The sequence below is a fragment of the Pantherophis guttatus genome, chromosome 2 (assembly GCF_059756535.1).
Source record: "Pantherophis guttatus breed Tessera chromosome 2, ASM5975653v1, whole genome shotgun sequence".
Taxonomy (NCBI): Eukaryota; Metazoa; Chordata; class Lepidosauria; order Squamata; family Colubridae; genus Pantherophis; species Pantherophis guttatus.
This window is the reverse complement of record NC_142064.1, coordinates 40176478-40202206: the sequence shown is the minus strand read 5'-3', so window position 1 is coordinate 40202206 and position 25729 is coordinate 40176478. Positions and strand designations below refer to the sequence as shown.

General features: G+C 37.2%; 1 protein-coding gene and 1 long non-coding RNA gene across 5 annotated transcripts; one reads left to right on the top strand and one right to left on the bottom strand.

The window, feature by feature from the left end:
* Positions 1-4568: 4568 nt before the first annotated feature.
* On the bottom strand, positions 4569-10138 carry LOC117679368 (uncharacterized). 4 transcript variants are annotated; one of them, XR_009622378.2, is made up of 3 exons: positions 9982-10138; positions 8205-8487; positions 4569-6588 (listed from the first exon to the last, which is right to left on the bottom strand). It is a non-coding gene; the product is annotated as an uncharacterized LOC117679368 (long non-coding RNA). The 4 variants fall into 4 exon arrangements; XR_004595354.3 differs by lacking the exon at positions 9982-10138 and adding an exon at positions 8599-9544; XR_009622380.2 differs by lacking the exon at positions 9982-10138 and adding an exon at positions 8897-9249.
* On the top strand, positions 10117-25147 carry CCNH (cyclin H). The gene is made up of 9 exons (XM_034441246.3): positions 10117-10430; positions 13935-14057; positions 15287-15360; positions 15591-15801; positions 16638-16801; positions 18416-18486; positions 21873-21984; positions 23685-23745; positions 24980-25147. The coding sequence occupies exons 1-9, from the start codon at positions 10314-10316 to the stop codon at positions 25010-25012; spliced, it is 966 nt and encodes a 321-aa protein (XP_034297137.1). The 5' UTR covers positions 10117-10313; the 3' UTR covers positions 25013-25147.
* The last annotated feature ends 582 nt before the right edge of the window (positions 25148-25729 follow it).

The following is a 25729-nucleotide window of genomic DNA, read 5'->3' as shown; positions in this document are numbered from 1 at the left end:
ATAGTTATGATAATATCTACTTGTCTAAGAAAATGAAACCCACACACTTTACATATATTGAAAGCTTTTTAAAAACAAACATTGTGTTTTGAGCTTGGGTTATTCTAGTTTTTAAACTAATTTTTATTTAAAGTTTTAACAGCATTAATAACTAACACAAACTAAAATAGAACAGAGAAATGGACAGGAAATAGTAATAAAAGAAAAAGCTAAAAGTGCTATAAAAAAGAGTAGAAAAAGAGAAGGATGTAAAGAGGGTTAGAAAGATAAAAAGAAGCTTCGCTAAAGTTACACCATGTCTCTCTTCTTTCTATAATTTATCCTGTGTAATCATCAACAGACTAAATCACAAGTTCATTTTTTTGTAATTCTCCACTACCTACCATTTTCTTTGGAACAATATCTCATTCAATCTTCACTCAAAAGAACTGTTTTTCATTTAAAATGTTAAGTCACTAACATGTTCTAAGGAAGTCTTTGGTAATGTCTCCATTTTATGTACATTAATATGCATAAACCAAACCAAACTAATAACTAAAGACTCAGAGTACGAAATCACATCTATTCTTGAAAAAGATCTATATCTTTCAGAAAAAACAGAAAACTCTTTTGTATCAGCATTTTTATATCTCTATACATCAACTACATCCAAATCATCCATCAAATAAGTTAAAAAAAACTTTGGTAGTTTGTATTGTGCATTTTTAATATTTGTTCTCAGAAGTTCTATTTTTTGTGTGGAAACCACTTCTTTTCAAATTCCCAATTTTCATATGTAAAATCCAATAAAATTCCACATTAAGCATTTATAATCCATAGTTGGCCAAGATTTTAGAAAAGTCAGTTTATTCAACTTTAGTATTATGTGAGCAATTAAAATTTTATTGAAAGAGCACTAATCATCAAAGTGAAATTGTCTATTGCTTTAGGACTGAGAAAATCCACCAATATTTTGAGCAGGTCTTTTAAATGTTTGCCACACCTGTAACACGTGAAAGAATTAACAGGTTTTTAGCTGATATTGCAGGAACAAAAGTTTTGACTATGGGGTTGACTTTCTTCTGTGATTTACATATCTTCTAATTTTATTTGCTATTAGAGATAATATAAAAAGAAATCTGACATTAGATTTCATATCTCAGAATTACCAGTCTACCATGACCCCTTGTTTTAAAAAAAAATCAGATATTTTGCTGGCTGAATAATTTCAATTTCAGTCATTTGATGAAGGATAATATGCACCAATGCGGCTTAGCCGATAGATTTAGCCCTGCTTCTCCCTTGTATGTGTTCCATATATGTATATGTGTATATGTATGTGTGTGTATGTATATATAAGTATACACACACACACACACCAACATCTGGGATTGGAATTACATACTACCAAGAAGTATAATCATAAGAAATGTACCTCAATATGGGAAATGGGAGCAAAGAGCTGGAACAGTCCACAGTCCAGATGTTCTGATGTAGATATATTCACTTAACTTTTTGGAGGGTTATAAATGGAGAGGAGTAAGTTTCTCTTTTATATTTAGTATGAATTCCATGATTAGCCATTTCTTGAGAAGAAACAAGCTTGAATAAGGTGTTGTTTTTTTAAAAAAAAAATACTGATTTCCCTCTCAAGCGAATATTAAAAGCAGTTAAAAAGAAAATATTCCTAAAAGTTAAAAAGTATAAATTGAAATTAATTTTAAACTAATTAACAATATTTGTGAAATAAGCCTTATCCTCCCCTCTAGCAAATTAAAAAAAAAAAAAAATCTCTTCTGAGCCATGCCAGGAATTAATGATTTGGCCTAAGAAACTGAATTATTAATATCTTAGTGAACAGAATTAGTTTTTCGGAAATAGTTTATAGTTTGGTCTCAATTACTAATCCAGTACCCAAGTTTCCATTTTTAAACCTCATGCCAGGATACTAGAGCCACTTTAATGTAGCAGCCTGGTGAAGCTCACTCACCTCCACAAAAAAGCAGAAAAGATTGTGACATAACTAGGTCATGGAAATATAGGAATTTTTCTCCTTCCCTTTTCTTAAAGGTTATCCTGAGGAAATAGTCCTTCCACAAATTATGTTTATCATACTTTGAGAACCTGAAAGGTACATCATTATATTTTAACAGCGTAATTGGTTAACTTAAATATTTTCGGACAACTGGAATCACTAGGCAAGCAACATTATTTAGGAACTATAAAAGCGATAGTGGTGTATACGTTTCAGTGTTATTGATATTAATTGTGGTGTTTTATTTAGTTGGCTACAATGAGATGCAAAGCTCTTGCCCAAAAACAAAATACCACTGAAAATTATTCATGCAAAGACTAAAGACAAACATATTATAGTCAGCAAAATAGTCAGAAACTCATCAGAAGCAATTATAGAAACAGTAATGCTTTCTGTCTTGCTAACTAAACAAACTGCACTGGTCTACAATTCTCCCCTCCACCCCCAGACATTGATAGTTGGTGATATATTTCTTCCCACAGTTGGAAATAGTATATAAATATACGCAACTGCAATTTTCAGAATGTATATCTTTCTGCTATTTGTGATGAACAGCAGACCTGAGTTTCACAAAGACACATATTTCCTTTTTTCTGTAGCACTGAGAGATGAACTCATTTAGGAAACTGAAAAGAGTAGTAGTAGTAGTAGTAGTAGTAGTAGTAGTAGTAGTAATAGTAATAGCAGTAGCAGTTTTTTAATCTTGATTTCCTACAAATGTTTGATTTAAACTGGAGGGCACAATAAATATATTTTTATTTCCTAAATCATGGATTGTTCTTTAGAGGAGATAACTAGTTTTCGACAAATTTTCTCTAGACTATATGATTCTGGCAAGCAATAATGCAAAGGGTATGCTTTAAGCAGCATGGCAGAATGAGTTGTGACACCCAAAAGCCATCCACTGCAATATATTATAAATAGGAGTCCATTTGTCCATTGTGTCCAAAAGAGGACACAACAGAATGTGCAGGTGTTGTCTCCCCACCCTTTCCTTTTTTCTTTTTACTATTCACTGAAGGCAAGTGTCTGCTGAGAACATTGATGGAGGCTCCTCTCATGATTTGTGAATCTTGGCTTCTGAAAGTTTCAAGAAAAACTCCACAAATAGATACGAAAAGCTTTCTTGTGCACACTTGCTGCCTCTGCATATAGTATAAGCGTTCTAGATTATTTCAGATTGTTTAGAATACATTTTAGGAATACTATAATTAGGTGAGTTCCAGGCTCATTCTTGTGCATTAGTTTTAATTGTAGTTTTGGGGAACTTCTGCAAGATCCTGGAAGATTAATCTTATAGTGTTCCACAAACCTTTATGTAATTTTCCCATTTATTAACATTTGAACATTTGAAATTGGGAGAAGTTTTTGAATGTTTGAATTAATTGAATGGTACCACTGAAGGTTACACAACCAGGAGTAGAAAAGCTGTGACCCTAAATTGAATGTAGCTTTTAGCTCCTTTTGTGGAACCTATGGGAACAACAGCCATACAATTTCCCATGCTTTCCAATAAAAATAAGTAGGCTAAATATATCCATTTTACTTAATCTTGCCAATGAAAAAGGGGTAAAAATCCCTCTACTGAATAACCGAAGTAGCTTGAGATGTAGAATTTACTGAATATAATAGTATAACTGCCCAAGTAATGACTTCAAATAATCATGCCTTTTACCTTATAGAAAATCCAGGGAGGTTGAGAACAAATATTTAATATATCCTGTGGATATGTGACTGAAACAACATGCAATTGTTTTACGTTTATACTTGATTGATATGAATTGGTTAATTCTGGTGATCTACTGGTATTAATAATTGATTTTCCCTTCACAATTATCAATGCAATACCTAATGTAACCAGAACTGGGACAAAGGAATGTTTAGAATTAATTTAGGTACAAATAAAAACAATAAAGCTGAATCTTTATATAAATGATCAGCTGAAAGGAAAGTGATTGCATTCCTATGGTTTTTAATTCCAGCATTTGTTAAATAAAAGATAATATGGCCAATGGCTAAAATTGGTAGAAGAGGTTATTCAGCAGTCTCCGAAGAGCCATTCATTTTCTCTACCTCTGGTCTACACACTTGCTGCCTAGATTCAGGTGTAAGATCAGTGACTGTCACATGTTTTAAGGGTTTACCTACTCCAAGCAAGCAATACTACTCTTACCATACGGTTTTGTTTTGCTTCTCACCCCAAAGAAAGAAAACAGACAATACCACACCATTCAGAGTAGTAGTAGCCCTTAACAATAGCATCCTTTATGCCATTCTTTTTATTCCTCTGCAATTTATTGAACACTAACACACACAAAAATAATAATCTTATTCCTATTTAATATATTATACAGGCAAGCAGGGTAGGGGGAGATTCCTGTTGAGAAAACATAACCATGGCAACAACAGAGCCAGGGAGGGAACCATTGCTACTTGTGAATTTCAATGTAATCAAGGCTACAGGAAAAAATGAGAAGAGTTTTTCTTTCTTTTATCCCAGAACAGACCTGTTTTTCAAGTGGAGAAGGAAAACACTTATCAGTAAGGCAGCTGGTCTGGTTCATGTTAGTGCTTTATTGTGAATCTGAAAAACAGGCAGTCGAGTCATACTTAGTATTTATTAGGGAAATCCTCTCATGCATGTCACAGGATTTGGAAATGAAACATTTTTAATGCACAGGCTGGTTGGAAATTCTTGAAGCTTCAACTCCTGTATATTTGGAGGGCAATGTTCATTTAAATGTAAATAATTTGGTATCAATCTTTGCTTTAGACTGGTCCAACCACTACTTTTTGGAGTGAGGTCCTTGTCTTGGTACTCAAAGACCAAGCACTATTCTTGCCTCAGGAAAAAAAAAAAAGTAAACAGTATTAAATCATGTATTTAACAGGAATCATTACAGCAACATCTATCCATTTTACTTCTGTATGATGCAGAATCTGACACCAGATGCTCAGTTCTGCATGCTAAGGATCTCAATCCACATCACATCTTTTAATACATTTACTTCTGGTGGGATAACAAATTCTCAGAACTGTTCCACAAAATGTTAGCTTGACAAAGACTGTCCCAAGATTAGTTATCATAGAGACAAAGGGATTTGAACTGGGTCTCCTTAGCTTCAACCTAACACTCAGATGAATACCAATAAAACCAACAGAATGATAGAAAGAACTAGAGGCTTCTTTTGTATCTTTTTGGTTTTTTTTTGAAGCCTTGGTTTTAACAGCAGTAGGGCTTCTTGCCTGTCCCTTAACTGTCAGAAGTGGAAACAAATAGTGTATATGTACACCAGCCTGTACGAACTAAGTATGGTTTTTAACAGAAGAGTAAACAATTTGAAGCCATAAATCATGGAATCTGAAGACCCACAATATCACCTCACCCACAGGGATCCATATTGGACATGGCTAGTGATTAAATGTGTCATTATATCATGGCTCAAATACTATTTATTTGATTTATGTATATATAAATGATATTTGGACGTGATTTGAAAGGGTGGGCTTTGCATTTTGATGTCCCCACTGTTAAATCATTGTATCTAAGAGCAGATGCCTATGGCACCACCACTTTCAATGGCAATCAGTCTTATTTGCTACCAGGGACAGAGCACAGCAATCATGAGCAGGGCTGCCAGAATTAAGACCTTAAGCCTTTCACTACTTCCCACTTCAGACTCTGCTACTGTACTCGGTTGAAGTAAAATAATCTGCAAGCAACATTGCCAGTCTCTTCTGATGATCACCTTGATGATCTGGTGAATGGGTATTAAGTATACTGTACATGAATGGACAACAGCCTTTGAGAAATCAAGACAGAGCTTATTTTGAATTCGCCACTCAATTCTTTTTTCATTGACCCTACATTAAAGCCACCCCACCCCTTTTGGCTAACTGAAATCTAAGGTTCTAGGATGTAAGAATCCTCACTCCTAGCCTTGTATTTGTAACCATTACATTAAACTAAATTTAAAGGTAACTAATATCAAAACATACTCCTAATGCAGCATGCACTCTGCAGCTAAATAAACACCAGCATTCTGCTTTGCACCAAGGTCTTTAAGACATGTATTAAGACCACTTCAGTTTCAAACATGTACTAGTTGCTAGGTCAGGAGTTCCATATATGTGTGCATTCATTGATCTTTATGCCCATGCTATGGGCATTTTTTGTACAGAAGAATTGGAATAATAATTGCAGTTCTCAGAGATGGAAAGGGCTCCATTCAAACTATGGTTTAGTATTTGAAATAATTAGATGAATTGATTTTTTCCATTCAAGGTGGTAAAGTTAATCACTCCCAATAATTAATTTGGTGTTTTGAGTTTTTCTACACACTGCTGTTTTTCAGAGCCTTAGATAGCATCTTTAATTTACTGCATTTGTTTAAGTCTGCAATGAAGGTTTTTAAAAACACATTTATAAAAAGTGGATGACTAAATTGGCCAATTCCTGAATTCCAGTTTTTGTTAATAAAAGACCACATGGCCAATGGCCAAAATGATGGGAGAAGTTATTCAGCAGTCTCTGGAGAGCCATTCAGCTTTTCTACATCTGGTCCATACTCTTGCTGCAAGGGAAACAAGATATTTTTATTTAAGAAATAAATAAGAAACAAGGAAGTACATTCTTATTTAAAAAAAAAAAACCTCAGCAAAATTCTGGCAGATTTTGATATAACTCAGGTAGTACATTCTTAAAGGGATAAGTAATTGGATAATTTTCATTATCTTCCAAGTTTGCTTTGCTGTTCCACCATTCTCATAATTCTGATCAAATATTCTAGGACATGTAATGCTTAATGGCAAAATAAAACATCTTCATAGATTAAGAATGTTTACACATGACTGGCCAGAGAAACTGATTAATAACTTTTACAGCTAGTTATGAACATGAGATTACAATACTTGTAAAATTAACACTGCATTTCTAATTCTCTAGCCTCTGGACAATTTGCATAACAGGCAATTGAGCCATTCATAATTAACTAGCACATTTCAGTTTCCAGTTTTAATTTTCAGTGGTGCATCTTTCTGAGTCATCCATTAAAACTGTACCATTAAACAGGTACTGAGGTTTTATTTATTTGCATTATTCCCTTCCACCATTAATGGCTTGGTAAACTTTATAAAATAATTTTTTGCTACTGCTGCTTTCAAAACATTGGACAAGATCACTATTGCTTTTTGCAACAATTTGAATAAATTTGATTGAATTAATTTGCTGATATAGTATTTCTAGAAACACAAAGCATATGGATAACTTCTCCCTCTGTATTAGGAATCTGCAAGCTAAGATATGCCATATATTTGATACAAGTATGAAGAACCTGTGACTACTTGTTTTCTTAATTACATCCAGAGCTTTCCCATCTCTGGCTTACTTTATACAATATTATTCTGCTTTGACTAACTTGAACTCTTAGCCAAACTTTTCACCTCTGACTTGTATTAATTTAATTAAATTTAATTAATTAAATTTATATGCCGCTCACAATACATTTAAAAAATCATTATAAAAAGACATTGAAAAATTAAAAAACATTTAAAATATTAAAAACTCATTCACACCATTCATGGCCGGATCTCGCCAGATCACAAGAGCGAGATCAACGGCCCTAGGCCTGCCGGAAAAGCCAGGTCTTCACCGCTTTTCGGAAGGCCAATAGGGTGGGGATGGTCCGGACCTCAGGAGGTAACTGGTTCCAGAGAGCTGGGGCAGCCACAGAGAAGGCCCTCCCCTGCGAGCCCGCCAGCCAACATTGTTTAGCTTACGGGACCCGGAGGAGACCAACTCTGTGGGATCTTACTGGTCGCTGGGAGCTATGCGGCAGAAGGCGGTCTCGAAGATATTGACCATAATACCACATAATGGTACTGACCATTAGTGCAATCGCTGTGCTATCATTTCTTTTTTCTCGAACAGCAGTTTTTGTCAATATTGTCATTATATTGCAGAACTATTACACTATTAATATTACTAGGTATATGTTGTATCTATTTTTGTCAGACAACTTAAACTTTTTTCATGTGTCTCTATCCCCACCTAACTGGCAAAGTGTTATATATTATACTTTTATAGAAGCCAAGCCAAAAGTTAAAACTTGGACGCAACAAAATTATTTCTTGGCAGTTAAGGAGTTGGAGCAACTAACCACAGCATGGATATAAATAAGCCTTTCATTACCTTTAAACATTTGCTTTGGAGAAAATGAACAGTTTAAGGCTAAAGATCTATATTTTTTGCAGCTATTCCAGGGAATGAGATCAGCATGATTGCATCTTCTGAAAACTGCATAGAAAGATGACTTGGTAAAGATTTTTTTTTTTAATTTTTCGTCAAATCAGCACAAAGTGCCTATCAGAGATCTATATAGGTGGGGTCCGTGGCTGTTATCCTGCTCTAACGAAGGCGGCAAGCGAAGCCTATTCGGCCAGAGGCATCGTCTAATGAAGTCAACCCTTTGTGCCTGCATAGAAAAAGACATTAAGGCATCTCAATATTTTGCTTCAGAAGGATTAAATCATGCATTAAAACTGATTCTTGCCGGTCCCTGTAAATTGTTCAAAGATCTACCTACAGCAGAGTAAACCACCCGGTGGAAACCTACTAGTCAGTTTGATAGTAGAGAGCTGGTAATCCAGCTGCATAGTAGTTCTTTTATAAAAGATGACCATGAAACGGCTTCTGGAGACGTGACATCCTTTCCAGAGCCGCCTCCCCAGAGATTGAGTTCATCAGAAAAACTAGGATCCAACTTCTCGCAACGTTGAGAAGACGAGGAGAGATAACCGGCTTCGAATTGCCTTCTCATTGCAAAACTCTTTTCTCTCCGCAACGCCACATCCAATAGGAGGAGGAATCCTTCGGAGACCCACCTGATCCGTTGCACTTCAACTCCCATAATTCCTGGGTCGGCCTGGGACACTATGGGAAATGAAGTTCAACCTGTTCGGAAGTGGGCAGGTTAGGCAAACCGATCTTCAGAGCTGCGCACTTTTCCATTCAGAGATAATGGGTTTACTTTTATTCCCTTGCAGGCTGTGCCCGGGGGCTGACATGGTGTTGCAGTGCCGACGGGCATTTCCGAGGCTTCCAAGGAAAGGACGCCTGCAATTTTAACGGGATTTCCATCCCAGCCATGTCCGGCGGAATGCCGAGATCCTACACTTCAGGATCGCCGGAGGGCAAAGCTAGGCGGGATCGTCCATGCAGAGTCTCCGTTGCCCATTTCCTCGTTGGGCTACACTTCCATCTCTCGCAACCAGGAAGGCTCGAATCGGATCTCATCGCGCTGCCTTTTCTTCAAGTTTCCAAAATGCTGGTTGCTAATTGAGACACCCCCCCCCACACACACAACACAACACACCCACCCACCCACCCATGAGAGCCAAACCGACAAGAATTTACGGGCGGAAAAAAAAAAAAGTAAGCGGAGACACCAGCTTTCCAGCAGCCTTTTTCTCGCTGTAGTTCGGAAATCCAGTCCTGAATCGCGCGGCGTGCGTCATCTCTTTACTTTTTATGTCTATATCTGCACTCGCCAGCTATTCTATAAAGGACTTTTTTTTAATTCCCGAGCTGCCAGTTGACGGAATAGAAATACAGGCGAGCCACATCAGAGCATGCGCCAAATTAGATTAACACTAGTTAATTGAGAAAAAAGCTCACGAGCGTAAATCTAAATTGGCGCATGCTCTGATGTGGCTCGCCTGTATTTCTATTCAGTCAACTGAATATATACCAGCATATATAAAATTTCAGTATATTATAAAATTTAAGATTCATAGGCAGGTTCGGCTTGTAAACGACGGGAAACTAAACTAGCTTATGTGGTATTAAGTAGGCGGTGCGAGCCCGCGAATTTTTTTTTTTTTTTTTGCCGTTGCTCAAATCTAAGGTTTCCTTTTTCTGAGTACACGTGAAAGTTGCCCCTCAGAAAGAAGTCGCGTCGCTCTCTTACTGTTATAACGCAGCTTTCCGGAAGTGCGAGATTATAAAGCGACTCTAACTTTTTTTTATCTCCCGGAACGGCCCTGCCAGAAAGCCCCGCGAATGTAGATATCAGGGCGTGCTGGGAAATCCCACACTTCGCCTTTTGGCGCAAGGCATGCCGGGAATTTGGGGCGGAGTGGTGGCGACTGTGATGACAGCGGGTGGGGGTGGGGGCGGGGCCGGAGGCGGCCGTTCCGTGGCGGGGTGTTTCGCCGTTTCCGGGGTTGAGGAAGGCGGTTTGTCTGAAAGGTTGGGCGAAGCTCGGGGTCGTCGTCGTCGTCTTCGTCGGCGGTCGCTGTGATGTACCACAGCAGCACGCAGAGGCGCTACTGGACTTTCCGCAGCGAGGAGGAGTTGGCCCGCAGGCGCTCTGACGCCAACCGCAAGTTCAGATGCAAAGCTGTGGCCAATGGGAAGGTAAGGGCGGAGGTGGGAGGGGGGGGCAAAAGAACCAAGGATCCCCCGAGTTTGCTTTCCGTTGCATTTGCCTTGGGTCTTTAGGATCGCCCGCTTTAGGATTTGTCAGAATGGTACAGATAACCCTTGCTTACCGACGTTAATTGGGACTCCTTATTACTCCACAACGCCATCGTAATGCGTGGGGGGGGGGCACCCGTGAGTAGACGGATTTATGGAGGCAGTTTGGCAGTCCCCGTCAACGCGAATCCTGCATGGTTGCTGTGTCCCAATGTCGTGCGATGGCTACCCTGCCGGCTTCCTTTTGCTTTATTGTTTATTTATTTATTGGCTCGATTTATATGCCGCCCTTCTCCGGAGACTCAGGGCGGCTTACAATGCGTTAAGCAATAGCCGTCATACTTTTGTACATACCTGCTTAGTAGGGCTTTTGGCCCCTCCCTAAGCGGTGTTCTTCTTTATACAAAGTCAGTTTATTGCCCCCACAATCCGGGTCCTCATTTTACGTACCTCGGAAGGATGGAAGGCTGAGTCAACCTTGAGCCTGGTGAAATTTGAACTCGCAGTAATTGCAGGCAGCTGGCAGCTAAATGCTACTTAACAGCACTTTAGTCCACTGCACCACCAAGGCTCTTCTTGTTGGAATCACGTTTCTGGAACATGATGCTGTTATAATTGGGAGCCAGTTGCTAAACACTGGAATTGTGATCATGTCACTGAGGATGCAACAATGGTTGTAACCATGAGGAGCCCTTACAAGTACCATTCATTCAGCAGTACTGTAACTTTGAATGGGTGGTCATTCAATAAGGACAACCTGTATGTACCAACACTAATTCTGGCTAGGAACTCTCGGAACTGAAGTCCACAGGTCTTAAAATTGCCAAGTTTTGAAATCACTTATATAGATTCTGTTTTCCCTTAAGAATAAGAGAAACTCAGAGATCAGAGAAAATTAGTAAAGAAAATGTATATTTCATTATACATATAATAACTGCAGCAAGAATAGTATTTGCACGAAGATGGAAAGCAGAGAAAATCCCTTTAGAAGGGGAAGTAATTAGAAAAATTTTGGACTGCACAGAGATGAATAGATTAACTTTAATATTAAAGAGAAAGAGGATACGGAATATTTTAAGATATGGAGGAAATTTTATGATTGGATAGAAAAGAGATATAAAGAATTTGATAAGCAAACAGGAGAAAGCTACATTAAATACATGTATTTTGGGGGAAACATTGAAATAGAGAAATGAGATTTATTAAGGAAGAAATAGGAGGAGGAGTAACAAAAAGAAGTAGTCACCGAAGAAATAGCAAGATGACACATGGAAATACTGATGTATATTATATGTTTGTCTTAAAAAAAATAAAAAACTTTTTATAAAAAAAAAAGAGCAAGAGAAACGGATGTTATAGTGTGCCATGTCCCCATGAACAGGTCAGACTTCTCTTGGCAGGAGTGTGCATTATTTTACAGTTGCATTGACCACTAAGCGGATAAACACTATATCTCTATAGGGTTATAGTCTAACTGTAGAGAATATTGGTGCACTGATGTTACCTGGTTTGATAATGAAACATCTACAAGAAAACAACCAAGCTCAGAGAGCACTAAGGACCTCTGTTATACAGTCAGGTCCAGAAATATTGGGACATCGACACAATTCTAGCATCTTTGGCTCTATACACCACCACAATGGAGTTGGAATGAAACAAACACAATGTGCGTTAACTGCAGACTGTCAGCTTTAATTTGAGGGTATGTACATCCAACTCAGGTGAACGGTGTAGGACTTAGAGCAGTTTGTATATGTGCCTCCCACTTGTTAAGGGACCAAAAGTAATGGGACAATTGGCTTCTCAGCTGTTCCATGGCCAGGTGTGTGATATTTCCTCATTACCCCAATTACAATGTGCAGATAAAAGGCCCAGAGTTCATTTCAAGTGTGCTATTTGCATTTGGAATCTGTTGCTGTCAACTCTCAAGATGAGATCCAAAGACCTGTCACTATCAGTGAAGCAAGCCATCATTAGGCTGAAGAAACAAAACAAACCCATCAGAGAGATAGCAAGAACATTAGGCATGGCCAAAACAACTGTTTGAAACATTCTCAAAAAGAAGGAATGCACTGGTGAGCTCAGCCACACCAAAAGACCTGGGAGACCATGGAAAACAAGTGTGGTGGATGACCGAAGAATTCTTTCCCTGGTGAAGAAAACACCCTTCACAACAGTTGGCCAGATCAAGAACACTCTCCAGGAGGTAGGTGTATGTGTGTCAAAGTCAACAATCAAGAGAAGACTTCACCAGAGTGAATACAGAGGGTTCACCACAAGATTTAAACCATTGGTGAGCTTCAAAAACAGGAAGGCCAGATTAGAGTTTGCCAAACAACATCTAACAAAGCCTTCACAGTTCTGGAACAAGATCCTATGGACAGATGAGACCAAGATCAACTTGTACCAGAGTGATGGGAAGAGAAGAGTATGGAGAAGGAAAGGAATTGCTCATGATCCTAAGCATACCACCTCATCAGTGAAGCATGGTGGTGGTAGTGTCGTGGCGTGGGCATGTATGGCTGCCAACGGAACTGGTTCTCTTGTATTTATTGATGATGTGACTGCTGACAAAAGCAGCAGGATGAATTCTGAAGTGTTTTGGGCAATATTATCTGCTCACATTCAGCCAAATGCTGCAGAACTCATTGGACGGCACTTCACAGTGCAGATGGACAATGACCCAAAGCATACTGCAAAAGCAACCAAAGAGTTTTTGAAGGGACAGAAGTGGAATGTTATGCAATGGCCAAGTCAGTCACCTGACCTGAATCCCATTGAGCATGCATTTCACTTGCTGAAGACAAAACTGAAGGGAAAATGCCCCAAGAACAAGCAGGAACTGAAGACAGTTGCAGTAGAGGCCTGGCAGAGCATCACCAGGGATGAAACCCAGAGTCTGGTGATGTTTCTGCGTTCTAGACTTCAGGCTGTGATTGACTGTAAAGGATTTGCAACCAAGTATTAAGAAGGGAAAGTTTGATTTATGATTATTATTCTGTCCCATTACTTTTGGTCCCTTAACAAGTGGGAGGCACATATGCAAACTGCTGTAAGTCCTACACCGTTCACCTGAGTTGGATGTACATACCCTCAAATTAAAGCTGACAGTCTGCAGTTAACACACATTGTGTTTGTTTCATTCCAACTCCATTGTGGTGGTGTATAGAGCCAAAGATGTTAGAATTGTGTCGATGTCCCAATATTTCTGGACCTGACTGTATATGGTTTCCCAAAGTTCTTCTGTGCAAATATGTAGATTTATAACTCTCGATTCCTTTAGCTGTCTGGTGATAATGGGAATGGTAGTCCTGCACATGTGAACAGTACTATGTTAGTAAGGCTCATGTATAGGATTATGCCTTAAGTGGTTCTATTTAATAGTTATAGTCTGTGTTAGTGAATTGTGATTTCTATTTAAGGTATGTATTACTCTTTCATAAGGTTCAACAGACAGACTCGTTTCTTCTTGACCAACATGAAGAGCTGATAATTTGTAAATATTATGAAAAAAGATTAGCAGATTTTTGTTCTGTATTTAAGCCAGCAATGCCCAAATCTGTTGTGGTAAGTTGTTGAAGTTTTACACCTGTTTTAACTTTTCTGTTTAAAGAAATCAATGTCTTGCTGGTGCTTACTTGAAATGCAACTTTTAAAGCTGATTTAAAGAAAACCAATTTTTTAATGCTCATGACATAGAAGTATAAATTAAGCACACATCTGGGTTCATATAATGTCCCATATTTTTAAAATGGCTATGTTGGATGTAAATAGCTAATTAATTCTTATTCTTTGTAAGTTTTAATCTTCCCTTTCTTCATTTTTCAAAATTTAATGTGGTTTGCAAGGTTTTCTTTTCCATATGCAGAATCTTTTATTTTGTACATTAGCATCAGTTAATAGTTTTGTACATTAGCATTAATAATGCTGATTTGAAATGCTGAAAAGAAATGCAAAACAGTTTCCCTTCCAAGTAATTAGAACTGCCTTAAGGTTAGCTGCTCTGTGATTGATGGCTTCATTCCCATGAAGACTCTGGTCCACCTTATTTTCTTAAGTGGTAAGAGAAAGAAAAAAATATGCATCAAATGTCAGAGCACTTAGATCAATTTGTAATGTAATATTTGTAATCAATTTGTAATATTGTCACAGCTTCTGCTAGACTTGTGCAGCAGGCATGCAGCAGAATGCACAAAAGATCATAACATTATCAGGAAAGTTAATTATCCTGCAATACTGCTAAATTCTGCTGTAGGAGACCACATCTCAGCTATGTTGGGGATTAATGGTAGAGACAACCAAACAAGTCCCACAATTCTGGAAAAACTACAGTTGTAAAGAATATAAGGCTATGTGAGATCATAGGCATGTAGACTTGTATTTATTGTATTTGTGAAGTGTACCATATTTGACTTGGAGAAGAGCAGACTTACTGATCTAGTGTGCTGTTTAGAAGGGAATTCTAGTATCAGTTTTGTGCACTCTACTCTTTAATAAATAGAAAAATGTTTTAGTATCTCCAAGTAGATTGGAGCAAACATGCTATTTTATTCTGGGCCAATTTATACATAAAATGCATGCACTTTTCATTGGTATAGTAATAAACTATTTCAGGGCTGCATCCTTTGTTTCATAAATTCCCTTTCTGACACTATTGCTTTGATTTTTTTCTGAATAGAAAAAACTGAATAGAACTGAGCAATATGTTATTTAGTTTTCCATTGGCATTTTAAAATGTATCTTGTATTATGTTTATAGCAAGTAATTTGAACTTTCCAACTTTTTTGTGCTTTTAGGGAACAGCCTGCATGTATTTCAAACGTTTTTATCTCAATAACTCAGTAATGGAATATCATCCCCGTATAATTATGTGAGTAATTCTTAACCATTTATGCTTTGATATCAGTTAAAATTGATAATGTTTATATATTTTTTGAAATTTTAACTAATAAGAGACAAGACATATGTAGAGTTCATATTCATATTCCAAGATGAAAACTGCCTGTTTCTCAGGAAAATGTTTTTGGTCTTGAAATTATTTATATTGTTTCAAGTACATATACTTTTGCTACAATAAAATGTTTGTGTTTTGTTTTTAAGGTTAACGTGTGCATTCTTGGCTTGTAAAGTAGATGAATTTAATGTATCTAGTGCACAATTTGTTAATAACCTCCGTGACAGTCCAGCAGGACAGGAGAAAACATTGGAACAGATCTTGGAATATGAATTACTTCTTATTCAGCAGCTGAACTTCCACCTTATAGTACATAACCCTTACAGACCATTTGAAGGGCTATTGATTGATTTGAAGGTACCTTTTTCCCCCTTTTTTTCTTACCAAGTTGAACATTGACTGCAACAACTGTATTAAATGTTGTTATATGAATAATACAGAGATAAACTTTTACAGTGATAATTACCAAGTATCTCTTTTTAAGTTAATGTATTTTAAAAATGAATGGCTACACTATGAAACATAGATATCAATCTATATTCTGTGACTCCATCTTTAATACCTTCAATTTTCTTTGCACATCTTTCAAAGCCCTTTCTTCAGTTTTTGAAAATGGTAACAAAATATTGCTTTTAGAACTGAGTGCCAAAATGAGGGTTGGAAATGTTGAGTTGTTTGTGCTGATGTTCATATGTGTTTGACAGGATTTTAATTTGTCTGTAAATAAGGATATTACCTATATAATTATATTTCTTATGAACAGTTATGAGTAATGAGGTATAGAAAAAATTGTTGGGTTTTTTGTGCTACCCTTAAACAAATATCGTTAAAGATAAATCTTGGTAAAGAGTTGGATATCATCAGCTTAAAAATCTATGAGCTTTTTTTTTATTTTGAAGAACAAAGTACTGTACAAGACTCTTTGGTTTGATTTTGTAAGCTCCAAGTTTTGTTCGCTATCAGATCAATTCATGAAAACCTTGGTATTATATACAATTATTTTGAAGTGGATGAAAAAGGCCACAGACTAGATAAGTTTTTTAGTTTATTTTGTTTTATTTTATTGCTTGAAAACAGGGAAATCCTTTTAGTACCTGCCTTTCGTTTGAAGGTACTTATCTTGGATATGGACTTGGAGGAAATTGTAGCAACAAATTATTCCAAAGCATTATCGTCTATTACTTATTTTCTAGACCCGTTATCAATTGCTTGAAAATCCTGAGACATTGAGGAAGACAGCAGATGATTTTCTTAATCGAGTATCTTTGACAGATGCCTGCCTTCTATTTACACCTTCTCAGACAGCTCTCACTGCCATGGTATCAAGTGCATCCAGGGCAGGATTTAATATGGAAAGGTAGGCAGTTTCTGAATATTTAAGAAATCACATAAACATACTCTGTTCTGTAGGAAAAATATAGGCTATAAAAAGGCATGAATAATGATAACTGCTGCAACGATTCAGTCAGACATATACCCCAAATTCCAGGATTTGATTTGATTACCTGAACAACTTTATATAAGAGTTTGGCAGCAGTAAATTGTTAATTCTGGTGTATGTAAAATTTTTCTTGGAATGATCACTTTTACAACTTTTAAAACTGCTTTAGCCTGCCAAAATAGGCGAGTATATATATATATATATATATCTGCTATTCGTGTCTGAATGTTATTGTTCTGCTTATGAAGATTGTACCTCCAATTTGGATTACTGCAATGTGCTATAGATAGGGCTGCCCTTGAAGACCACCCAGAAGCTTCAACTGTTCCAGAATGTGATAATGTGCTCAGGATGGGTACTCCTAGCTTTACCCATATAACACCTCTATTGTGTGAGCTGCACTGGCTTCCAGTTTCCTCATGGGTGAAATTTAAGGTGCTGGTTATCACCTTTAAAGCCCTATATGGCAGAGGCCCAAGTTATCTGCCTTTCCCTAAGGACATCAGCCTATGCTACCAGCTTAGATAGGGTGGGTATGCTTGTAGTCCAGTGATGGCTAACCTTTTTGCTGTCACGTGCCAAAAGCGGGGGGAGCACAGGGAGGGAGTCACGTACATGCGTGCCCACACCCATTATTCAATGTGACCCATGCATGTGCGCCTGACCCCCTCCCCGCGTTCCCCTCGCTTTTGGCACACGGTGGGCGTGGTAGGGCTGTTTTTTGCCCTCCCCAGGCTTCAGAGGCTTTCTTGGAGCCTGCAGAGGGCAAAAACGGCTTTCCTCACCCCCTCCCTGGAGGCCCTTCGGAGGCTGGAAACGGCCCATTGCTCGACTTCCAGTGAGCCCAGAAGGCGCAAAAATCAGCTGGCCGGCATGCACATGCACACTGGAGCTGAGCTAGGGCAATGCTTGCGTGCCCACAGATATGGCTCCGCATGCCACCTGTGGCACATTGCCATAGGTTCGCCATCACGGTTCTAGTCTCTTCCCTTAAACATTGACACTTTAGGTGAGTTAGGAAGAGTGCCTTTTCTGTGGCAGCCCCTGCCCCATGAAACCTGCCTGAAGTTTGGCAGGCCTCCACTTCCTAACCTTCTGTGAAGGACCAGGCTTCCTCCCCAATTGCTGGGATAAGATGTGGTGATTGCATATCTGAAGCTTGACTTAGAGCCAGGGTTTTGTTTTTAATGCATTTGGTTTTAATACTTTTAATATGGCTTCTTGCTTGGGAGCCACCCAGTGTTTGGTATAAGACAGCTATATAAATGTTTTAAACACAGTTGGGGGGGGGGGAAATTTGAGTACCATAGGAAGTGGAAATACAAGAAATTAAGTCTAACACAAGTTACCTTATTTTTAAAAAAATTTTTAAAACTGCTTTCATGCGCATAAGTTGTATTTTAAATACTGTTAAAATACCTGGCATTGCCTATTGTGAAATGTTCTATATGATCGTTCTTTTATGATCTATAATTTAATTCTTTTTAGCTGTTTGTTTATTTTTGCTAATTTTCTGAATTTTTTTAATAGTTACTTGTCAGGAACCCTAATGCTCAAAGAGAACAAAGCATCCCTTTCACAGTTGCTGGATGGAATGAAATGTAAGTATTGATGTTGACAATGAAACAGTACCTACATATTTGTTTAAAATATCCTTGATGCTTCAGAAAGGAAAAGGTGAAGAGCTTGATATGTTTTAAGAATTGTAAAAAGAGTTATTTTTGATATTTCTAACTGTATAAAAGGACCCATTATTTTAGAACAAAAATACCTGCAATCTTGTCTGTTTCCATCTTTCCTACTCCCCATGTCAGCATGTAGGATATAATAGGATAGGACTGTTATGGCGAACCATCAGTGGGCACGCAAGGTCAGCTCCGGCATGCGTGTGCACGCCGGCCAGCTGATTTTCGGGCCTTCTGGGCCTACCAGAAGTAGGAAAACAGGCTGTTTCCTGCCTCCGGAGGGCCTGATGGATGGGGAAGCCCCATTTTTCTCTCTCACCTGGCTCTCTCTAGGAGTCTCTGGAGGCTGGGGACAGCAAAAAATGTCACTTCCTGTCCAACCGGAAGTTGGGAAACTGGCCGTTTCTGGCCTCCGGAGGGCCTCTGGGGGGGTGGGGGTGGGGAAGGCTGTTTTCGCTTTCCCCAGAATCATAGAGAGGCTCTGGAGCCAGGTGAGATAGAAAAATGGGCCTACCAGGCCATCGCGTGCTGGGAGCGGGGAGAGGGTCGTGCACACATGCGTGGGGCGCATAGAATTATGGGTGTGGGCACACACGTGCACGACCCCCTCGACCCCCCTTCTGGCACGCGATGGCAAAAAGGTTAGCTGTCACTGGGATAGGATATCCTATTATCAATAAAGGAGAATATTTGTAGCTCAGAGTTGAAATGAGGGGTCCTTGGTGCTCTCTGTTGTTTTCTTGCAGATGTTTCATTACCCTAACTAGGTATCATCAGTGTTAGTCGCTGATGGTAGTGTAGCACTGAGGTTGTTACCTAGTTTGTGTAATGAAATTTCTGCAAGAAAATAACCAAGCTCAGAGTACCAACGACCTCTCATATCCTGTAACATAAAATGTTTGTAGTTGTATGGATTTCTGCAGTATTAACTATGGCACAGTCTCATTAACAGGTTTGCTTTATCCATTTTGATACTGAGTTTTATGTTGCCTGATTTCAGAGTGAGTTCCTTTAAATATTGTGTATTGTGTAGTCCAGGATATATTAAAATGTCAATAACTATACTAATGTTTTTTTCTTTAGGACTTACTAGATTCTGTTTCAGTTGATTTATATTTTGAAGCATTGATGTATAAACATACCTATGTCTCTAATATTTTCTCTGTGACTGTATTGCTAATCAGGAAAACTAAAACAATGAAATAACAATTTTAGTGTAACTATACATTTACACTCTACTTCGACATTGATAAAAATATATGTCAATTAAAATAAAGCCATGATGGTGCAGTAGTTAGAGTGCAGTATTGCAGGCTAATTCTTCTGACTGCTAACAGTTTGATCCTGACTGGCTCAAGGTTGACCCATCCTTCCATCTTTCCAAGGTTGGTAAAATGGGGACCCAGATTGTTGTGGGCAATATGCCAACTTTGTAAACCATTTAGAGAGGACTGTGAAGCACTATGAAGTGGTATATAAGTATAAGTGCGATTGCTAAATTTGGTAAAAGAGTGAAAGTTTTATAAGTACGATCTGAAGAGAAACCAGAAACTGAAACTATAGCTTATGTCCTGCTATACTGTACCATCTATAAGGACTCATAGATTCAATTTATAACACCTTACCTAATAAAATATCTGGGGAATACTGATCTTTTTTAATTGCTGTTAATCAGATCTGTATGAAGTACTTTCTCTGGATGTCACCAAATTCTGCTGTGCTATATGTAAAATTAGGCAAACTTTAACAGCCTATACTAATCCACTACCAATCACAATATATTATTCTGCTTGTCTGTTTTTTATTTTTATTTTTTGCTATTGTTTTAATGCTTTTATTTGCTGGTCTGTGACCATAATGAAGATTGATTGATAAAAGAACTGAACATTTAAGCCAAGGGTGTGTAAAAGAAGCTGAAGCACTTCTTAGCTATGAAAGATTTATTTTTAATCTGAAAGAGACCATGATCAGTAACTGTATTGCATCTCATTGAGATCTCGACCTCATGCAGACATGTATTCGGGGAAAGGAAGTCAATTTTGGAAATATCAAAATTATCTTTCTTTCCTTGCAAGAGACATTGGCTATATGTCACAACAGACAGGGACAATATTTTGCTATCCATGGACCATATTAAACCTGGAGGGGAGGCATATCATTCAAGAGTAGGACTAGGTTTGGAGAAGAGTCTGCAAAGTTTTTGTTCTTTTTAGTGGGATCATGTTACCCACCTCAAGATGGCGAGAACCTTATTTTGTTTTGAACAATAAGAGACAGAATGAGCTTCACAGGTCAACCAAACAGGCTTTCAGGAGCCAGTCTAACCCATCCTATGCCAGAGAAAAGTATTTTTCCTCAGCTAACAATTTGCCAGCTATATAGTATAGTGTTCCAAAATGAAAAATGTGCTTCAAATTATGCAGGGGTGTATATGTAGCATGCCAGCAGTGTCTGTCTCCATGGGAATTAGTTTGGAGGCAGCTGTGAAATCCAGAGAAATAATGGAGCTATCTTAAGGTCTGTGGACAAATATTTTGTGAATGCATTGAATGCTTCAAAGCATCTTGTTTCTGTTTGAATCCAGTATGCCACAGAGACCTATGCTTGGGACTGAGCAATATCGAAAGCAACTTTATATCAAGAGAGCCACTATTATGTTCATTTTCTTTAGTGATTATAAGACTATTTGGCTAAATATGCTATGACTTGAAGAAATGAGATAAAAAAAAATTGATAGCACTCTTCAGATATTGAAGTGTTACTTGAGAAGAGAGTCAGGGCTAGCTCTCCATCATCCTAAAATGTGGCACTTTAAATAACATTCTTAAGAAGGCAGGTTCCAAGTGTTTTTTTAAAACAGTTTTAATATTTTTGAACATTTAAACAATAAAACTAATTACTTAGGCACACGGTGGCCTCCCCTGCATGTGTTCAGGTAAAGTCTGCACTGAGAAAAGAATTGATTCACCTTCCCTAATCTGAATATCCTCCAACATATATCTTGGAATTAGAGAATTCCTTAGCTGACATCTGAAGCATTTCCATATGGATAGGGTTGCAATAACCTAAAGTCCTTCCAATTTAGCTTACCCCCCCCCACACCCTGTCATTGCCTTTTGATCAATTTTGTAGGAGCAAATAGGCTAAATACAAAATTATTTAGAATGCAAACTGTTTTGTGACTGAGACAATTTTTAACCAGCACATATGTTTTCTTAGAATTTCCTGATCTGTTTTTGATAAGTAACATAAAAGTTCATATTTTTATAATACTTTTATAAGTATTTATTGCATTTGTGTAGGCATGAAAAATCTGGTAAAAAAATATGAGCTACCACATCCTGAAGAGGTTGCTGTATTAAAACAGAAGCTAGAAAAATGTCACAGTCCAGAACTTGCTCTTAATTCAAATACGTAAGTAACAATTTAAAGCTTTATTAAATTTCTTCTGTTCTAATGGCCTAATTTCTGGCTAGGGTTGTCTGTACTGATGCTATTCCAGGTGTTTGTCAGTATTTATTCCTCAGTCGGGGCTTAAATGTATAATACGACGAAAATCATTTTGTGGATTATAATGTTGCTTAGCAAAAACTTTTCATGCAGCAAGGTTGAATAGGGATAGTTTTATGTTATACAATAAACGTGGATAAAGAGAAGATGAAGGATGTTATATAAAAACATTAGAACAACATTAGAACTTACTTGGAGTTGTACGCATTTTGTAATGCCTAGTAGAGGAATTTTGTAATTCCTCTACTAGGTTCAAATAATTATTTATATAAATAGGAAAAGTTTACTTTCAAAGAACACTTGGATTAAATTTAGGTAATCTTTATTCTGCTGTGTGATATACACTCTCAAAATAGTCTTTTGGAGGTTGCATGAAGGAGAAAATGAAACAAACAGTAGATGGGGCAAGAGATATAAATGGTGAGCATGTTCATTCTTATACTCCCCTTCCCTCCCCACTTTTTTTTTTTTTTGCTAAATTGGGATACCAAAAGCCTAAGATGATCTGCTACTTAAGGCTTCATAAAAGTAGTAGAAAGAAATTGCAAAATAATATTCCTATTAATCGGAAGGTTTTTTCCAACTTCATCAGTCTTTGCATTACTTTTTCTACAGACTATCAATGGAAAACATATCTTATGGAAGCTGATTCCGGTATACAAAAGTATATGTCTAGCAAACTTTTCATTTACCTCAGAGATAAATTTTAATTTATAGTTTTAAAGGATTTATAGTTTTAAATGTGCCCTAACTGCAGAAGGGAAGTAACCCAAGCCTGCTGTGCTTTTTTTGTTATTCTCAGTTCTTATTGCCACCTACCTGCAGAAGGCCTCTGGATTTTCCAGAATCCTTAATCTCTGGGAGAGATGGACTCCCTCAATCACCTTCTCCTCCTCAAAGAATGGCTATTTTTCCTTGTTACATTTATTTGCCGCCTATGTCGCCATGGGGCGACTTTAGGTGGCTTACCATAATAAAAAGAAAAATGAAAGGAGGTAAACAGACCGGAAGTAAAATAATAGAACAATAAAATAAACAACGACAAAGGAACACAATGAGAATAATATATCAATCTGAGAACCGAAAAGATAGATGGGTGGAGGGCAGAGCAAATGGTGAGGAGATGGAGTCTGCCATCAATCTGCACCTCCAGTGTAGAATTGCACCATTTGTTCCCCAGGCCAACTGGCAGAGCCGTGTCTTCAGGCTCTTGGAGCAGGATAGGATTAGAATTAGAATCAATTGGTGCTGAATAAATCATCTACATCAGGGATCCCCCAACCCTGGGCCATGCAAGTGGCAGGCGAGCGCATGCAGCTCCATTTGTGTGAGTGGCGGGCACTCAACATGGGAAGCTACATTTGCATGAGCGGTGGGCAGTTGCACCCGTCGCTTGCATAGATGGAGCTGTACTCATGAGTGCCCATTGCATGTGCAGAACCATCCCTCTCCCCCTATTCACCAGTCCGCAAAGCTGGAAAGGTTGGAGACCTGTTCTACAGATTAATTAAATTATTGCATTATTTTTAATATAAAAATGGGATTGAATAAATTTAATAGTGGAACATACCCTCTAACATTTTTCTGCTGTGGAATTTTGATAGGAAAAAAAGAAAAGGCTATGAAGGTGATGAATTCATCTCGAAAAAATCTAGAATGGAGGAGGTTAGTAGATTTTATATCACCAGATTAAATTTGTATTTAAACTGTATTATTAAATCAAGATCACTATTGGCACCTGTATCATTTTTTCTTATGCCAATTATTTTTTTTAAACTAAGACAATGTGCTATTTTGTTATCAAAATTGGCTCTTATCAGAGCAAATCTCTGATCAATTTTTATTGGGTTTTTTTAGCTCATAAGAAATGAAGCAAGAATTGAATTTATAAATGTTTCTGGATCATTCACTAAAATTTCCACCTGACACCGCAGACCACTAATCTGTAATATGTGCCACCATATTTTTTATTTTTTATCTACTTTTTAATTTGAACTGTGGTTTTAGTGGCTTTATTGTATTTTGTTTATCATGTGAGTCATCCAGAGTCACTACAATAGATGGGTAGCTATCAAATGTGATAAAGAAGTAGAAAATAAATTATCATGGAATCAAAGGGGCAGGACTAGTTCCCAGATACCTTACACAGCAACTTATGTGAATATAGATATTAATTAAGAAATGTATATCTTATTTTACCCAATAAACCAGAACTATCAATAATTAAATACTATCAAATTATTAAAATAATTTTGCCTTATTTACAAAATCTAAAAGTATCAGGAATATGCAGACAATTAAAATTAGCATTGCTAATTTTAGATTTGTACTTTTGGTTTTGAAATAAATGTGACATTAAATGCAAAACATGTTGGAGGAACATGAGCTAAAGCAAATCATGGTTTAAACAAAGCAATCAGAATTTATCCCTAATATACTACACCCATTTTTACAAGATAAGGTTACATTGCATTGAATTAAATCTTCGTACCACTCACTCTAGTCCTTTTGGCTCAGGTGAAACTCTTTTCATGTCCTGTTTCAGTTGGACATCTGGACATGCTAGAAGCAAATTTATGTATACTGAGATTCTTCCATCTTTAAATGCTTACAGTATTGAAGTTGTGCAGTAATAGTTGTAACTTATTTGAAAATGCTGATAGGCTTGTCAGATTTGCTTTATATGAATAAAATTTGCTTTTTGATATTAAAAGCATCTGATCTGTAATCAGGATCCTTGATAAATTAAGAGGAATGTTTTTCAAAACTGTTGTAGTTAACTCACTCTAACAGGATACTTATTGTGACCAATCTTCATGCAGGAAAAAAAATGATTTAGGAATAAATTGGAGTTTTAATCTTTTGTAATATGTGGTTAATTTGATTTTGTTTTACTTAGGATGAATGGACAGATGATGATTTCATGGACTGATATCTACATTCCTAATAGAAAATAAAACCTGAATTAATATACATTGGAAATAAACCCAGGCAGCATGTTGTATAACTTATCATTCATCAGAAAATTATATATTTATAATATAATAAATTTTTTTTTACAAAGTGACTGGGATACTTGAACTTATTTAAGTGGCATTAATGTGATTTCACAATGAACAGGGCTTTTCATTGGCCATCAGCCAACCAATTGAAATAACCATGTTCAGAGAAGATATGAACATAGCTACTACATTCAAAGGACCTGTACAAATACCTTAAAGTTCTATAATTATTTCTTCAGGAAGCACTAATCATGAAATAATTTTAAGATTGATGCCATGCAATAATTTTGAAATTCTTAGGATATTTAAACTTTATTTTTTATACAGATATGCACCTAATTAATTGCTCTCAGAAAGTCTGATATACCAGACTTTAAAAGCTACTTAACTACTCTAGCACAATCTTTGCTTGAGCAGAAAGTATCAGCTATGTTTAGCAAAATGTTTCGCTAACATCCCAGGCAAATATTCTTGTGTTCCAAGGGCTGCAAGTGAAATATCCTGCTTATTGTGTACACTTTGGAAACAGCTATGGAAATGTGTCACAATATGTGAAAGTTGGAATTTTTTTTATAAAGCATGTATGGAGTTGCTGATTTGTAGAATCAAGCTTAATCTCTAAATCAAAGGTTTGCATTGACCTAGTA

What these genes read in the sequence shown, in the direction of transcription:
- CCNH (XM_034441246.3), top strand. Translation starts at nt 10,314, where the DNA reads ATGTACCACAGCAGCACGCAGAGGCGCTACTGGACTTTCCGCAGCGAG. An exon ending in GGCTATTGATTGATTTGAAG is followed by an intron (nt 15,802 to 16,637) that starts GTACCTTTTTCC and finishes CTTATTTTCTAG; the next exon opens with ACCCGTTATCAATTGCTTGA. An exon ending in GTTGCTGGATGGAATGAAAT is followed by an intron (nt 18,487 to 21,872) that starts GTAAGTATTGAT and finishes GCATTTGTGTAG; the next exon opens with GCATGAAAAATCTGGTAAAA.